The 18331-nt window shown below is 40.4% G+C and overlaps 2 protein-coding genes across 4 annotated transcripts; both read left to right on the top strand.

Annotated features, from left to right (window-relative positions):
- Positions 1-2555: 2555 nt before the first annotated feature.
- On the top strand, positions 2556-6539 carry tspan37 (tetraspanin 37). The gene is made up of 7 exons (XM_083997583.1): positions 2556-2711; positions 3518-3712; positions 3784-3858; positions 3944-4042; positions 5486-5638; positions 5736-5819; positions 6151-6539. Exons 1-7 carry the CDS (start codon positions 2649-2651, stop codon positions 6226-6228), a joined length of 747 nt encoding a protein of 248 aa, XP_083853709.1. The 5' UTR covers positions 2556-2648; the 3' UTR covers positions 6229-6539.
- A 1374-nt stretch (positions 6540-7913) lies between these two features.
- elavl1a (ELAV like RNA binding protein 1a) lies at positions 7914-17478 on the top strand. Of its 3 annotated transcripts, none has more exons than XM_083998358.1 (7): positions 7914-8033; positions 10152-10211; positions 12338-12518; positions 12979-13082; positions 13665-13827; positions 13970-14195; positions 14293-17478. In XM_083998358.1, exons 2-7 carry the CDS (start codon positions 10176-10178, stop codon positions 14615-14617), a joined length of 1035 nt encoding a protein of 344 aa, XP_083854484.1. In that variant the 5' UTR covers positions 7914-8033; positions 10152-10175; the 3' UTR covers positions 14618-17478. The 3 variants fall into 3 exon arrangements, with proteins under 3 accessions (XP_083854484.1, XP_083854483.1, XP_083854482.1); XM_083998357.1 differs by having other exon boundaries at positions 10152-10212; positions 12327-12518; XM_083998356.1 differs by having other exon boundaries at positions 10152-10212; positions 12327-12518; positions 14272-17478.
- Positions 17479-18331: the final 853 nt, after the last annotated feature.

Genomic DNA, 18331 nt, shown 5'->3' with positions numbered 1-18331 from the left:
CCCGGGACCTCCAGGCTGCGTGACACCCCCGAGGAGCTGCTGCTGCCCCCCACCTTCCAGCCCAGCGTCCAGGCTGAGGGGAAGCCTCCGCTGGCCACACACGCCAGTGTGGCACTGCCCTGCTGCAGCTCCTCTCTGGAGGGGGGGAGGACGGTCAGGGTGGGCCGCGTCACCCCCACTGGAGGAGAGAAAGGGGGAGAGAGAGGGAGGGAGGGATGGAGGGAGGGGGGAGAGAAAAGACAAAGGAAGGAGAATGAAGGCTTGGTGATACAGAAACATGACACACTGGTCACTTCTTCTATTTGATCAGATGAAACAGACAAACTTGTTCTACTGTTGCTCTCATGAATCACTCAGCATCAGACACACGATTCAAGTGTAAATGCATCTAGAAAGGTTGATTGGTATTGATTATTGATTATTGATATGTTTATATATGTTTGATCTTCACTGGTGTGAAAACAGTTGAAACTTTTATCATCTGTCTCTTTCACTTCCTTTTCTCTACATGTAAAACAAATGAAGCGTGAACACGAAGCTGAGCTGCTCTCACTGATACAATCATGTTTGTGTTCAACATGAATCCACATCAAGGTTTAGTTCAACTCTGTTATTATTTAAAAATGATAAATGAAAACATAATGAAAATGTTGATCTTTTTTATTTGAAGACTAAACATATTACAGTCCAAGATTTTGAAGCAGACGATAAATCATCAGACGGTAAGATCAAATTTTTTGGATAAATAACAAAATTATGAACAAAATTCAATTAATGAACTCAATCAACAACTCATTAGTTTTAATATTACTAAATTTTACGAGTTGTACAATGTAAAAATCTCTGGTACTTACCGTCAACGACGAGTTTGGTTCCTCCACCAAAAGTCCACCACAGTGATACAAAGTCATGAAGCGGCCGTACAAAAACCTCCTGCTCTGAGAACAAGCATCTACCCACTGACTATTCACTGTATTTACAGATAAAACACTAGAATCAATGAAATGTTTACATACAGAACTCCTTTAAACAAAATCTGCATACATAAATATGTATCTATCTTTTTTTTTTAAGTAAATTTAGAGAGAAACAGTTAATTTACTTGTGTCATGAGTTGGTGAATTGGAAATCATCTTTCATGAATTGTACAGTAAAGCTGCTAAGGTAGAAATTCTCAAAAAGTCTGAATATACGAGTATAAGAAAGAAGTTATTAAAAAATAATAAATACAATAAATAATACATTATATATGTTTCTCTATATACCCTGTGGACAAATCCAGTCAAAAAACACTGCATCAAAAATATGACACCATTTTAATCCAGATGTTCAAAATCCAATCCTGTAAAATCTATTTCCTTCTCTTCCACTGTGATGATATTTAGTGTAAATCCAAGCAGCATTTCTCCTGATGTTGTGTCCCACGTCTCCTTCAGTCTGTTGAGAGCAGAGAAATCATTTCCATAGAGAGGAGGCTTTGCATCGTCAGCTGATCCTCCAGAGATCTGAGAAGGTTTATAGTCCTGTGAGTTCAACACTGCAGGACTCAGATCTGTCAGTGGACTCAGCAGAAACCACCATGACTCTCATCACCATCCTCATCTGGACTCTGGCCTGCTGCTGTTTTACAGGTTCAGTCTCTCAGCAACGTTTCAAACACGATGTTTTACCTTTTCTCTCATTTCTTCCTGCTGATTAATGAATGGTTTGTTTTTGTCTGCAGGTTGCAGTGCTCAGGTGACGGTGACTCAACCTCCACTAGTGACAAATACTCCAGGATCCACTGTCTCCATCACCTGTAAAACCAACAGAGATGGTAATGGTGGGGATATGTACTGGTATCACCATAAATCTGGACAGGCTCCAAAGCTCCTAATAAAACTTGTCATTCAATAACACCGTCTCGATACAGTGGCAGTGGAAGCAGCTCTGACTTCAGTTTGACCATCAGTGGAGTTCAGGCTGAAGATGAAGCAGTTTATTACTGTCAGGGCCTACATGTAAGAAAGAAACGGTGCCGCGGTGTTCACACTGTGATTTGTGGTCGTACAAAAACCTCCCTCAGACTGCAGAGACTCTGACACAGACCAGTGAACACACAGCTGACACTCACCTCACCAAACAGTAGCTACATGTTCATTAATGTGTGCATTGTATTTTATCTTATTTCTCTGTCTGTTCCAGTAGAAAAAAGTTGAGACTAACATTGTTATGATGTCCAAAATCCAAGATTTCCCCTAATCTTTATTGGCAGAAATATGAAAAAAATTATGTTAACCAAATAAACACAACCTCTTTCTTATCGCCTCATGAATATGGTATTTATATTTAGACCACTTGACCATGGCCTGCCGACCTGTTACAGACATGTAGAGCAAAAATCACATGTCTTTGTTGTTATCCACTCCTCTCCATCAGAGTCATACAACCATGAAGGTCAAAGTCCTCATTCCTTGTCTTATTCCTTATTTCCGCGTTTGTTTTTGAGGAAGCTGGTTTCAGCCATTGCGGAAGGAAGGGAAAGCTGCAGCAGACTACTGCTCATTATTAAAAAAGGACGTTGTACTTCCTGCCTCCAACTCTGCCTGTCTCGTGCTGTCTTCGCGTAACGGTCCGGTTCTTTACGCGCAGATCCTGACGCCTGAAAAATGAACAACCGAAGGAGAAACGCTCTGAAAACCTGTCTCCAGCTAGCGTCTCAGCTTCTGTGGGTAAGTGAGACTTTACTAGTGTTTATATGTTCTCAGCTTGTTGTGTTTCCCTTTTAATCTCACACAAAATACGCATGCCAATTCATCATATAGCAATACAAAGGCTAATACTGCTGGACCTATATGCTATATTGTTTACAACAATGTTAAACATAGAGCTACTAGTGGTCGTTGTGTGTGTATTGGTTGCACTCAAGAGAGGTCATGTGACGCGTTTGCGCACTTGTTTTCTTTTTCTTTTTTTGAGGAAATAGGATTATCAGTCTGAAGACGTGTGTTGTTTTTCAAACTTCATATCAAACTTGTAACCGTATTTTTAACGTGTTTATTTGTTAAGTTATAATGTCATTAAGAAACTTCAGACTTCAGGTTTAACCATCAGTTTTAAATCATTAAATATATTTTACTACCCTGGCTGGGTGTAAGTTTACAATATCCCTCATTTTGTTGCCTTGAGTTGGTTTTATTCCCATGACATGCACATCTATCATCTGTTTCAGGAGACTGGATATTGCCCACAGGTTTTTATATCAACCGGCAAATAATTACTCCACAACTTTAACAATGGCATTTTTTCCAAGATATTTGCAGGTGATAAATAAACTGCATTGATGCAGAATTAACATTCTAGGAAAATGCATGAGTATGCATTATATATAAAGCATATAGCCTATCAGCAGCCGCTTCATTGTAAGACAAAGCTTGTTCTCAGTCTGTCAGTCAAAAAGTTTGTTATGCTACTACTTCACTCATTTGCTTTTGAAAATGGGCCCTGGTGAGTTTAATCTTTGTTCTTCCTTTGCCAGGTGATGGGGTTGGTGGTGGGGCTGAGTGGAGTCTACCTGCTGATGAAATACAGTCACAGCAGCTTATTCTTTTCTCACGCCTATTACATCACCATGCCGGCTATCCTCGTTCTGGTCAGCGCTGGTTTCCTTGTGGTCAGCGGATGCCTCGGCACATTGCTGAGCCTCAAAGACTCCATCTTTCTGCAGGGACTGGTAAGGCTGTTGGTGATTGTGTGTATGCATGATGATCTACAGATGTACTGTAAAAGTGTGCTCTTCTCCAGTTTGTTTATCTACTAGTAGTGGTCTTTTGTGTGGAAAGTTCGGCCTCAGCGTTGGCTTATTTCCACTCCACAAAGGTACAATGAAAGTCCAGCTGCACTGATCTTTACTCATTTATGGTCGATGTCTCTTCTGACTTGTGTTTTTTTTTTTTTTTTTAAGTTGGATTCAGAGATAACGTCCCTCAGTGAAGTGTTTCAAAATTACACAGGAAACAGCCAGGACCTCAACTCTGAAGCTGTGGATGCCACACAAGAGGAGGTTAGTGCTCACTCATGTTAACTGAGTGTTAGAGGAATCCACAACAACATATAAAAGAAAAACAAACACCAACATCTACAGCTGAGTATTAAAGCCTTAGAGCACACTTCCTGTAACAATATCTGCTTTTAAAAGAGGAAATCTCCCCAATTTATCTTTGCATTTTTTCACCCGCGTACACTAATTTAAAATTTAAATAGCACAATAAGTGTGGTGGTTACATCCTGCAGCCATCCTGTAACAGACCATATTGGCTAGGGTCAAGAAGACACCACTGGGTTTTATCTGAAAAATATCAAATGAAAAAAGACCACCAAGAAAAGTGAAACAGCCAAAGATACTTATTATAAACAGACAAAACCATTGTAAAGACACGTAAAGCCACCACAAAGACAACAAAATGATCGTAAAGTGATATTTAATTTAAAGGGACAACGAGGAGTTTCTATTTGGTTATAAAAAAGTCTCGCGTTAATGTGGATGAATCTACGCTACCCACACTTGTTAAAGCAGAAGTAAGCGATCCGGTCATTTTGGCTAACTTCTTGTCAGCAGATGGAGTTAGCAGTCCCCGCCCTCGTCCCTATGTCACCACATGCGCGCGCATCCCTTGGCTGCACACACAGAGAGGACCGCCCCTTTATGCCGTTCTCTCTCCTCATTGGATAAAGGTTGTAGGATACAAGGAAAGTTTTCTCCTCGGCTTACAGCAGAGCAGAGTGACTGACAGACCCGTGTTTCAGACCAAACACTATATAAGTTATTGCAGTCGGAAGATATAACTATTTAAGACTTATATTAACACAAATATTCCGTTTACTTCTACTTTAATGGGCCCATTTTCGATAAATATATCGTTTTGTCTCTATCGTTATTTTGTTATTATTAGTGGTGGCGGAAATGCTGGTCGAGCCGAACCAGCGTTTCTTTACTTTCGGTTTCGTGGCGAGTCATGAGAATAACGCCGCCGAATCGCCGTTTATGGTTGGAACTACGACGGTATGTGATCGTCTTCGAACCTCTGACTTTAATTCTTGATGAATGAAAACATGAGTCTGTCCTGCGCCGGACAAAGAATTTCACGGTGCGGAGGCTCATAAATGTAGTGTGAAAACACTTCGCTTTTCCAAAACTCCTCGTTGTCCCTTTAAGGAAAAAACAGGAAAAGATTGTGCCTGTAATGACTGATACGCACATTTCCTGGAGATAAAGATTTCCATTGTGTTATATTAATAATTGAGTGAATGATTTAATAGGCTATGTATTTTTCTCGTAAGTGACCATGGTATAAGCCATGGTGTCCGATTATCAGAAATTAATGGACTTCGCGGAAGCAACCGGTTCACGCCTCCGCGTCGTCCATTAATTTCTGATAATGGACACCTCGTCGGGCATTATCCCTTAGTGAGTAGACTGAGCATGTTGTGTTTTGGTCCCTGTTAGTTGCAGTGCTGTGGTATCCATGACTACAGGGACTGGCTCCAAACCTCCTGGTTTAACAGTACTGGAGGACTCAGCGTCCCTCAGAGCTGCTGCAACTCTTCGTTCCCCTCCTGCACCGGCAGCGTGGAGCAGCCGTGGGAGCTTTACCCACAGGTAGCCTATAAACATCCTGCAGCACTCACACACACACAACAAACCTCCTCCATCCTCCCTGATTTTGTGTTTCTGTGCTCATGTCTCTCTGTTTCAGGGCTGCCAGGTGAAGCTGGAGGTGGTTTTACACTTTGTACTGAGTTTTATTATCTGGTGCTTCCCAGTGGTTTTTCTAGTGGAGGTGTGATACTTTTCTGTCTTTTATTCTTTATAAACGCAACATATACACTAACTGAAAAAAAGAAACACCGACTAACTTTTCCTGTACTGGATTGAAACTCCTGAAAGTTGCATTACTAATTTGGCTTTAATCAAGCTATATAGCTATAAAAGGGTTGTTAATACTCTTTAATCTTTAGAAAAAGAGTAATATGGACAATTATTACACACAGGCTTCCATGGGTGTTTAATTGTTTCATACAGATATAGCCTATCTGTTCTAGAAGTGAATTATTATTTAATATGGCAGCTAACAAGAACCATCTTCTCCTCTCTTTCCTTTCTTCCTGTAGTTTGTTGTGTTTCTGACGGTGGCACAGCTGATGCGGGACCGGCCGTTAATGGAATATCGCATACTGGGCAAAAACTAAAGACATATGGGACAGGACTGCTACACTTTGCACAAATATTATGATATTATATTATTTTATATTATTATTGTTGGACCTCGATTTCTCTTTCGCTACGATACTCCTGCACACTGCAAAACATGCAACATCAATTGTGGTGTGCACAATCCTGCTGTTGTGTTGTCGATGACTGGATCATCCGACACCAGAAAGAAGATTACGATGACTCAGCTGAATTGTCGTAAAAGGACAAACAATTGCAACTTATAATTGTCTGTGATTTGATGACATCATAGCACAGGCCTATTTCACATATTCCAGTATACATCATTACTAAACAAATCAATGTGATTCGATGATGTATTTGGGAAGTCTTTATGGATTTTTTTCCAGTGTCGTGTTAGCATTAATTCAAAGTAAAATTATAGCAGAGAGGAAGTTGACTTTTCATATTCAGGATCATCAAGGCAATAGTTTTGTTGCTAACTTATATTTCAGGATGCTGTGCATTCCTACAAACAAACAGAATGAGTGTATACATACAGTAACTGTTTTGATAATATAGCATGTCCAAAAAAAAGTGGTCTTGTGGCACAGCTTATGTGTGTAAGTTTATTTTAGTTTAATTTAATTCGGTCTTTGCTTTGACACAGCACCTCATTGTGCAATAGAAACGTTGAGCCACCCCTCCATCTCCCACCTCCCCCTTTACTCAATATTCAACCTGTCCAGGTTGCAGGGAAACACAAACTGCTGGGACTGGGACCTCCTGCTGAGCCACCAACTCACTGAGCTTTGAGTTTTGCATTTACATTGCATCATGGGAAAGAATCTCTCATCTTTCTTTCTGAAAGTAAAGCTTGGCTTACCATAAACAACTTTACCTCTTCTCAAGAACGTGCTTAGTGTATAAAAATGCAGAATCTTGATTTAATAATTTGGACATAAGCTATAGACAGCCAAAACACACCCATAAAGTGTATAGGGCAGGTGGCTTAACTTACCCTTGGCCAAGTGGCTCAACTTACCACACAGCTAAAATGGTGCACTTACATGCTTGGCTTAGGCCTACTTCCTTATGTTGTAGCTCATACATACCACAACTGAGGTATAAAACAAATTTATAATTATCTCTTTTGGTCCAAACACAATTCTCATGAAACCTTAATCGACCAAATTCACTTCTGACAGTAAATTTTTCTTTGTTTTTTTTTGGGGGGGGGGGCATAAATGTGTTACCACTTTACTCATGTGGTTCTTACCTTTACAGACTCCATGAAATGCTGCCTTCCTCCTAAATATTTAATTATTTTTCTTATGGTTTCCTAACAACAAGGGGTGGCGTGGCTGGCTCAACTTGCCCCTATGCTCAACTTACAGTAGGCTACTCTCCCCTATCTGTTATAGTTATACTTTTCACTGAGATGTTGATTAAACGTACACTATTAAATCACGAATTGATTCTTATTATTACTTCATGGAGGCTGTTGTTTTGCAGTGTTATTGTACTATACTGGACTGCTCTAGTTTGAGCTAGGTGCTGCCGTGCTGCTCCTAAATGAACTGTTGACATGGCAGTTGACTTGACCTCCGTCAGTCGGCGGCTCCACTGCAGAGGCGTGGCCGGCGCCGGGCGCATGTTATGTGGGCGTGGCGCGATTCTGCACGTAGCAGCTCCTTCCTCTGTTTCCCCCCACTAACGTTACGTGAGGTCGATCGACTTGGAGGGAACGGAGCGTCGCCAAGAAGAAAGACCAAAAAAAAAAAAAAAAAAAAAAAAAAGGGAGAAGAAAGCAAAAACACCAACCACCCCTCCAAAAAAGCTGGTAAGACTTAAAAAAAAAAAAAAATGCTGACAGACGTTGTTGTGGTTGTGGTTGTGTCTCTAACCGTTACCCGCCGCTGCTGCTGCTGCTGTGTGGCCGTTGTTCGTCGGTTTGGTTCGGTTTGGTTTGGCGGTTGACTGGCGTGTCGCTGCGGCCCGTGATGCAGCCGTTGGGTCGTTACCTAGCTGCGGCGGCTAACGGTTTAGCCTCATATATATATATCTATCTATGCGTTAGCCTCCTCCGCGGCCTGTTAGCAGTTAGCCGTTAGCAGGCCGCTGTGGTTTGGTTTAGACGCAGGGACGGTGGAGACGCGTTGAACTGACGCTCTCTAAAATAGGGCCACGGTGTTGCTGGACGTGAGCTAGCCGACCGACCGCACACCGCCACGTAAACGTAGTACTATATCCTCATAATGGTATGGGCTGTGTGTGTTCATTGGTTTCTGGTTTAGGTTAAAAATTGGTTGTAACGTGTGTGTTTTTTTTTATTCAATGGAGCCTGGTGGTCATACATGTTGTTTACTCGCCTCATCGGATGGGATGAGCATGGCAGCAGCTAGCTAATGCTAATAATGCTAGCCAGGCCGATACACGTTTCCTATGAAGCTACTCATGAACTGAATGATGTGTTCGTAGCTGGTAGATTTAACATAAAAACACACGCACTAGTATTTCATATTGTTTTTATTGGGTTTTCAATGCGATATAGTGAGAGGGAAACGGGAAAATGTGGAGAAATAAGGAGAGCAATCAATCAAAACTGACATGGAAAACCAAAAAGCACAATTGCATGAATACCATACATGGATACAATGTCTTCTGTGTGCGTCACATATACTTACATTCATGCATACAAGTTTCTTGCCTCGGTTTGTTGCATTTTCAGTACCCCAACCCATATACAGGTAGATGCAAAATAATCGACAAGAGAGAAGGGGGTGGAGGCTAGAGATGTGGAGAACTACTGATCTAAGTTGTTTGCATCAAATTCATTTGTGAAATAGTCTAAAAATACATGCTAACCTATTTACAGAGCCCTAGCCCCAAATAAGGGATTTTGCCCCCAAAATTTGAGACAATGCAAGTGAATTTTTCATCTACTTTCACATGTGCAACCAGTACATTTTACTTTTTTTTCTTCTTTTTTTTTACATGAGTGAAATGTGGAAGGGATGACTCAGAGAAGCTATAATCTGTCATTACAGGTGGCAGGCCAATGTGTGTGAGGATCATGAATGGAAAAGGAAATGTGAATATTTGCTTTGCAAGAGCTCCTAAAATGGTTAAGTAAGGGGCCACTTTGCTCCTAGTAAAAAGTTATTCTGTAGTCCTGCAAATGCACTAGTAACATGGGCTACACGGTAATACCACACAGGACCCACTTTGACGCCCTCACTGGACATTGTATTAAAAACAAGCTTGTTAGACTGGGTTTCAACTGGGAACAGTGGTGCTCGTCACATAATAATTTAGTGGCACCATAAAATGATGCATCACAACAACATTACTAACATTTAGTGTTTTCCCAAAATTCAAGACATAATCAGATACGTTTTTTTCATTCTATCATGGTCATCCAGATCCAGGTTGCTTTACATGTATCAATTGAAATTATTAGTATATTCTACTTGGGCATTATGGAAATATCATCAACACTGTATCATCCTTAAAGTTTTTTTTTTTTTTTTACATCCAACCCTACGTACCATAAGAGAGTTCACCTTTTGTAATGGTCTTGGCTAAAGAAAGGTCAAAACAAACAGATGAGATAATTCAGTGTTGGCTGTTCAGTTACATGTGCATCAGCTACCTGCACATCTGCACAACAAGATGATTAACAACACTTTCTCCAAGCACGATACACAGCAGCATGCAGGGAGTTATGTAAGCTAAATGATGCAAAGTGACAACCGAAGAAAGGAGCTGCTCTCATTAGCAATATGGTTGGATTTTTCTACATAAGTCTTACAATACGAGATGTTGTCGGACTTTACATGCATCAGATGTTTGTCCAGATTTCTTGTCTTTGTGTCATGTCCTTCAGACAAGATCTTCCAATCTGATCAGTGCCACATTGATTAAGTTGTTTTGTTTTCTTTTTGTCATCCCCATCCAGCCTCAGGAGCAGTGAAGTGTCTTCATGGCAGTTCGTCGAGGACACATTAAGTACTTGAAAGTGAGTATCAGATCCCAGCTCCTGTTTTAAAGCCAGTGCGTGACTGTATAAAATATTTTTTGGTGAGGATCCAGACGAGGAGTTGAAAAGCCCACGTCCCGTCACATGGCAGGAAATGTCACGACTGTGCGGCTCTTTTGCTGGAACGAATGATTTTTTAATGCTGTACGAGTGAGATGGCATTAAGAGAAATCGCAGAAAACACGCACTCTGGCTCCCACCAGTTTTGTCCATGTCGACTGGTTAACACAGGACTCTCATTCATCCTCTCGGGCGGCGTATCTTAAACCACCAGAATACACAATCACAACCTTTCTCTTGCATGAATGGACCTCTGTCAGGTTTGACCGCTGGACTGGTTCCCATTTCAAGCCTGATTCCATTTCAGCCACCAGCAAATGTGTCCAGTCCACCACCACCATGACACTCACTGCCGAACAGAGAGTGGAAACACGTTGTTTAAAGGACAAATCCAGGCAAATTCAACCTGGGGCTCTAGTTTCCTAATATTTTAGGTCTAAAAGAATGAATCTGAGGATTTTCTCTTTTAATGTCTCCTGTTATGCAGTAGTTGTGTCTGTCCCTGCATCGCCACAGCAGCGTATAATGGGAGCAGACCGATCTTAGGCTGTTTTACAACGTTAGATGGCTTCAAACATACACAGAGGGGTTTGTTTACTTCAAGAAAGAGGACATGTTTGTAAGCGGAGCTGTAATACAAAGTCAAGCGAGAGACTATACTTGTATTATAGCTCATATGATGTCTGTGAAAAAAAAATTGCTTTTTTGTGGGATGTAAACAGCCTAAGATCTACACAACTACTGCACAACGGGAGATATTAAAGAGAAAATCTTCAAATTCATTCTGTTTGACCTAAAATATTAGGAAACTAGAGCCCCAGGTTGAATTTGCCTGGAATTGTCCTTTAAACATACTATTAAGTGACACTGTTATTTACATCGTTATCTAAACTCACCCCAGATCTTTTTAGAGTGGTTATCAGTCTTGATCGCATGTGACATGTGATTGAGGTAATCTGGGGACTTACCTACTTTGCAAATGCAAACCTTCAGTGTGCAGCCTTTATATTGCATGTCATTGTTTATACATCAGCTTGGCTTAGTGTAAACCGCCACATTGAGACCAGTTTGCATTTGAGATCCAGTCACATGCTTGTATAATACTTGTCATTATGTGACTCTATACCTTTTGACCCCTTCTTTTCCACTCTGATGTATTGAAAACCGTAATCACGCTGTTAACCCTTTCTCAGCCAAAACGTTCTAGGAATAATCTAAAAGTCACTGCTGCACATTTTCTGCTACTGTGTGTGTGTGTGTGTGTGAAGAGAGGGCAGGTTTGTTTTAAAGGTTATGCTTCAAGGTTAGTGGCACAATGGGAAAAAGAAAAAGCTACTTTGTCCTATTTCCTGTGGCATTACATTCATAGTTGATTGGATGAATGAAAGACACCAAAAAAACAACAGTGTGTCTGTCTCTGAGTGTTAGAGCAAGTAAGAGAGCGACAAAGCCTGATTGTTGTTGTTAATGAATAACAATACATGGCTCATGCTCTTCATCCTCGTATCAACATTACGTCCCTCAGCACATATGTTTCCTGACGTGCAGGAGTTAATAATCATCCCTGGTTCTTCCAGTTGGCTGAGAGCTGTGCTTGTCATGAAGTAGCCACAATCAGATCTATTTTTTTAAGTCTAGAGATGTGGGGGGAAAAAAACATAAACTATAAACTATTTTTTTCAGTGCGCACGCCCTCGTTGTGATTTATTCCCACTGTGCGCTCTAGTTTTTGTGTTGCTGTATCCATCCTCGGTGATGTAATGAGGTTGTTCGAGGTAGCCGGGTGGAGGCGAGGTCAGTGATGCCTGAAGAGTAAAAAATGATGGGACGTATGTGGAGCACTGATTGTTCTCCTTTTTGCGACTTTGTGCTGCTGGCGGTAATTTCATTTGATATAATTGATTTTCTTTGGCATCTGTTTTTGCATCGTGTTGTGTTCATTTAGCTTTTTGCTTTTTTGTTTTCGTCCCAGCTTTAGCTCTGCATACTCCGCGCGTGCTTACCTCGTTTTGTGTTTTTCTTCGGCCCACCTGGCTGACTTGCAGGAGGTGTATGACATGTCAAACGGTTATGAAGACCACATGGGAGGGGACGAGGCGAAGGACGCCAAGACCAACCTGATCGTGAACTACCTGCCTCAGAGCATGACGCAGGACGAGCTGCGGAGCCTCTTCAGCAGCATCGGGGAGGTGGAGTCGGCCAAGCTGATCCGAGACAAAGTCGCAGGTATGCTACGCTCTGAAGCGATAAGACCTGAGACAGACCTGATCGACGCTTAAACGCAAGATTGTGTTTGAAATGGCAGGGACTTCCTGTTACAAGAGTTTGGCCTCTTCACTCATTCACATATTAGCTGCTCTTTACTGTCAGGAGTTTTCTGGTTTCAGTGATTTTTTTTATAATGTAACTTTTGTTTGAAATTGATCTCAAATTGATTGATTTTTCCTGCTTGAGTTGGGTTAGCACTTTGCTCAAAGCTTTTTCACCACCATAGACTTGATTTGTTTATTCCAAGCAGCCCAGCCCTGTTTGACTGTAGACAGTTTCTTTGTTTGTTTGTTTAGACTAGCATGCAATGTTAAGATTTGTTTTTGTTTTTACATATTTATTTGTTTGTTTGCAGCTTTTTTTGAACTATACAACGTTTTTTTGTTTTATTTTATTGTTTTCCTTTTTTTTTCTCTAGGCCACAGTTTAGGGTACGGATTTGTTAACTATCTTAACCCTAGTGATGCAGACAGAGCTATCAGTACACTGAATGGACTAAGGCTACAGTCCAAAACTATCAAGGTAACGTGCAATAAGGTGTTCTACAATTCTCAAACCAAAGATGTCATGTCATATAACTCTCCTGTGGCTCCTGTGCTGTCCGCTAACTAGCTAGTACATGTCAGCCCGAGGAAGTGATACTGCTGCTTTTACAGCTCACTTACTGCCCTATCTGACATGTCTGTTGAGTTTGACTTTAATTTTACTTATTTCATTTGACGCATTCTGTCAGAGTCAATGTATTTTGTGTATTTAATTCCTTAAAGTACCTTTTTGAGTAGTTTTTATTTCATTTTTTTGTTGCTGTAAAGTTCTTTATGCTTCTCACTTTGCTCAATATTTGCTCAGACAGAAAACTTTAAAACTAGTTTGGTAGCATTTTGTTTTTAGAATATGTTTTGTGTTTTTCTTTTAATAGAGACTAAAACTGTTTATAATAAATAGATGAATGAAATGATTATTTATTTTATATTTAGTCCAAAAATGTTTTAAATGTCATTAGTGAGATAGATTTGAGTGCTTGTTGTACTTTTTTGTCACTTTCTTTTAAAAGTTCATGTGTGTCTGAGGTGTAATTAAGGGTTTGTTGCTTCCTGTTACCAGGTTTCATACGCACGGCCCAGCTCTGATACAATAAAGGATGCCAACCTCTATATCAGCGGTCTGCCAAAGGCCATGACCCAGAAGGACGTGGAGGACATGTTCTCGCGTTTTGGACGCATTATTAACTCCCGTGTACTTGTTGATCAGGGTACAGGTACGACAGGTGAATGACTTTGACCTTGCTTTTAAAAATACCTTCACCCACACATAGTGCCTCTGTGTTTGTAAAAGAGAACAGAGCAGCTGTTTGTTGTAAAATGCTGTCATGTCAGGCGGTCACCAGCGTTTTTTCTCCCGTTCCCCAGGCGTGTCCCGCGGCGTGGCTTTCATCCGCTTCGACAAGCGGGCGGAAGCAGAGGAGGCCGTCAAAAGCCTGAACGGCCAGAAGCCCCCGGGGGCGTCCGAGCCCATCACGGTGAAGTTCGCCGCCAACCCAAACCAGGCGAAGAACACGCAGCTCATTTCCCAGCTCTACCACAACCAATCCCGTCGCTTCGGGGGGCCGTTGCATCACCAGGCGCAGCGGTTCAGGTGAGGCGCGGTATGATGTGAATGAATGCAGATGTAGCAACCGTGTATAACACCTTTTTGTGAAATAATAAAAAAGGAAAAAACTCCACTCCTCCAGGTTTTCTCCCATGGGCGTCGACCACATGGGCGGGATGGGCGGCGTCAGCGTTCCCGGGAACTCCACCTCCGGCTGGTGCATCTTCATCTACAACCTGGGCCAGGACGCCGACGAGAGCATCCTGTGGCAGATGTTCGGGCCGTTCGGCGCCGTCACCAACGTCAAGGTGATCCGAGACTTCAACACCAACAAGTGCAAGGGCTTCGGCTTCGTTACCATGACAAACTACGAGGAGGCGGCCATGGCCATCGCCAGCCTGAACGGCTACCGGCTCGGAGACAAGATACTGCAAGTGTCCTTTAAGACCAGCAAGGGCCACAAGTAGAGAGAGAGCGGGACAATCGGGTGTAGAGGAGAGGGAGAGGGAGACCACCTGCGCCAGGCTTTTATCTGAAAGAGCAAAATATTTGCAAAGTCTGGCACATCAGTTTGGGTTTTAGTGTATTCAGAGATAAATGAGATGTTCACTCTTCTGCACCTTTTGTACTTGTCTAAAAAAAAGAGTGTTTAGACTGATTTTTTTTTTTTTTTTTTTTCTTTGAATCTTTTGTCCTCATGCTTGGGGCTTGAGGACACTCGAGTAGTTTTAATTTGTAGGGAGAGGATGTAGAGGGCAAAATCCCAAGACACCCCCATGTCAAGATGATGTTTTGAAAATTATCTAAAAAAAAAGAAAAAGCTAAAATACTGTCCGTTATATGTTGCATGTGTAAATGTGAGGATTAGGTAAAGGAGAAGCGGTGCACTGAATAGACAGAGTGTTAAGTCCTGGAAGTTGTCCTTCTGAGTGTCGACATTTCAGTTGATGATTCAGGCTAAAAGAAGATGAAGAACAAAAAGATTTTGCCAGGAGCCAGTGGTTGTTCGATTTTTTTTTTGTTTTGTTTTGTTTTTGAAAGCAGTGCTTTGTCCTGGATCCTCATCATAAGTAGAAATAGATGCCTTAAATGATCATCCAGCGGACACACCGATCTACAAATACCACTCACTGTCAATCTAAGAGAAGAGCACTTTTAACCAATCTGTTTTAGGTTACTATGAATATCAGTCTTTTCAATGTTTATCTATGGATTTATTATTTTTTGGGCTCTCCCTCCAACCAGGTTAACAGTTTTAAACACGATGAGTTCTGGAGGGAAATGTCTGTTTTTTGTTATGTTATCCCTGTGTAAAGTGTCTTTTTTTTTTTTTTTTTTCTAAGTTGTATTTAAAGAGTCCTGTTGAAAATCATCCCCAGTCAACGAGTAGGGAATTAAGAAGGACCAAAGACAGGGAGAGATTTGATCTTATATCCCCAGAGGAGTTTTTCTGAGCAGATTTACAAGGAGAATTTACTTGTTTTGTTTCTTTTGGATTTATTTTGCTTTTGTTCTTTTGATTTGTTTTTGTTTGAAGAGGTACTAAGGCTACACCTGATGCCGACAGAGCAACATCACTCAGGCTCAGTTTGCCTTCTTGTTTTGTTTTTTTCCTTTATTTCATTTTGAATTACTTTGTTTTCCTTTTTGTTTGGATTTTCTTTCTTTTCTTTCTAGAGGCTTAGATTTTTATTTGTTACGATGTAAGTTACAAACTTGTTTTAACGAGTGCTTATCTCAAGTTTGGAGAGACATTAATGGCCTTTGTTAACGATTTCAGTTTAGTTTTACTTTCTTTTCTTCCTTTTTGTTTTTGGTTGTTTCACTTTGAACATAAACCATTAAATTTTATTTCTTTTTGCCGAACGTTTTGTTTGCTTTGTTTCTTTTTTGATTTAACCTTTTAAGATTTGATTTGCAGTTTTGTTCTATTATTTTTCTAGTAGTAGCGCTGATGAAAGCTCCCTGGTCAAGCAAGCAAAAAAGAAAACGATAAAAAAGAAGAAAAACAGGCTGGTACACATTGTTTCTACTGGATGGCTTTTAACAAGACTAAACCTTTAGAAAGATGAACAACACATGGACCAATGTTAGCTGAGATAAACTGTCCACAGACTCCTGAGGGAAGGCGATGGTCCTGCAGACATTTCATCAGGCTACAGCACTGAGATAGCCAGATAAGTATAAACCAGTGAAGAGTATAATGAGATTAGCACGGTGATAATAATATACACGGTCACTTTAGGAACAATATTGTTTTTCCAGCTGTTGCGATTTGAATGTCAGGATTTATTTATTATCTGCTTGTTGATGCCTGGCCGGTTGGGTGCTGGGAGCGTCTGATAACACTGCAAAAACAAACTAAAACAACAGTTCTCATGAAGATTTAGGCTTTTAGACCCAAACCCAGAGCTCTGATTTCATATTGTGTGTCTTTATGTTTGATTTTTTACTGTTCAGTAGTGAGAACTTTGTTTACGTTACAGTGAAACACTCTCATATCGTCCGTTTTAGAAAAGATCACTGACTGACGTATCGCCGCTCAATTTTTTTATTTTTTCTCTAGTGATGATAAATTGTCTCGACTTTCTTCTTCTTCTTCTACATGGTGATTGAGAGGTGGAGCACTGGCATCGGTACTGTAATTTATTAATTAACCTGACCACAGATTGGACAGAGGAAGCACTCCGCGATAGAAGGTATTAGCCGGCATTAGTGTTTTCTTGGGTACAGTACCTGCTCACACTTTTTAGGATTCACTTTTAACAAAAACACAACAACAATTCCCTTCCCCCACAGCAATAATTCACCTGCCATTTCATATTTGACCTATTTAATCTCTGAAAAGGAATATTTCCATCACAAGCTCCAGCTTTTGGTCTTAAAAGTGCTATTTTTTGGGATTTTAGTATTTCCTTTGTTTCCTTAACTTTGTGCAATACTTTGTGACTTGCAAGACGATAGGAATTTGTTGTAGTCTTGGACTGTCGTCTTTTTTTTGATAATTTCTTTTTTTCTACTCACGTTGTTGTGTTTACTGCTTAGTTTTCTCTGCAGTCTAGTTTGATTTGCATGAAAGATGCAAGTGAATTTGTTTTAGGGGCAGTTGATAAACTGCATTCCGCCTTAATTTATAAATGGAAATGTGGTGTATTTTACATCAGGAGGCGCAAGTATTTATTTGACAATGTATGTGGTCATACTTGTTACTTATTGGAGTGTTTTTAATGGATTGATTTTTTTTTGTTTTTGTTTTCTTGGTTCTGAACGGACACTACGTTGAAGTCCATTAAATGTCCTCTAACATTGGATCATTTCAATAAAAACATGGTGCAATAGCAGTGTTGTAAAATGACTATATAAACTATTTTTTACCCATCAGCAGCAGATGCAGAAATTTAAGTTATTACCCTTTGAGACCAGATGGTGGCGACGTGGCTCCACATTTCACATCTAAGTGAAGTGAAGTTAAAGTTTTTTAGTGAACAATATCTGAGCAGTGAGCGACATTTTTGACCATAACTCAATATGCTAATGACAAAATACACATGAAAAAAGCGATTTAGTCATTTAATTTAAGGTGTTACTATGGAGGCCCCAGGTAAGAGGCACACACATCACCACCACCCACTCCCAAGGACTGACACATTAACCGTTAATTAATCCAAAGCCATCGATATTTCAAGGAGATATGCAGGTGCATCTCAATAAATATATCATGTAAAAGTTAGTTTCCAGTAGTTGAAGTCAAAAAGCGCCTACCAAGTATTGAGTGCATTTAGATGTTAAAAATGCTTTTTTAAATTGGTCTTTTGTCATATGCAAATTGTTTGAGATACTGAATTTTAGGTCTTCATTAAATGTAAGTCATAATCATTACAGTAAAAATAAATAAACTTTTCTATGATATTCTAATTTATTAAGATGCCCCTTTATAATATCTTCCTCTTCAACATACAAATTATTCAGGGTTTGTACAGAACAAGCTGATCTACTGACATTGGTATCAATGTTATATTAGGATTTGACAACAAATGAATAATTCTATTGCTAATGGGAGAAATTCATATTGGGTTTGGTAGCACTAACTTATTGTGTGCTGTCTGTGCATATAATAACATTGTGCATACTATTTGCAACATCATGTTGTCACTGATATGGACCAATGTCAGCCATCTGAG

The sequence above is a fragment of the Trachurus trachurus genome, assembly GCF_905171665.1.
Source record: "Trachurus trachurus genome assembly, chromosome: 22".
NCBI lineage: Eukaryota > Metazoa > Chordata > Actinopteri > Carangiformes > Carangidae > Trachurus > Trachurus trachurus.
This window is presented reverse-complemented; position numbering and strand designations above follow the sequence as displayed.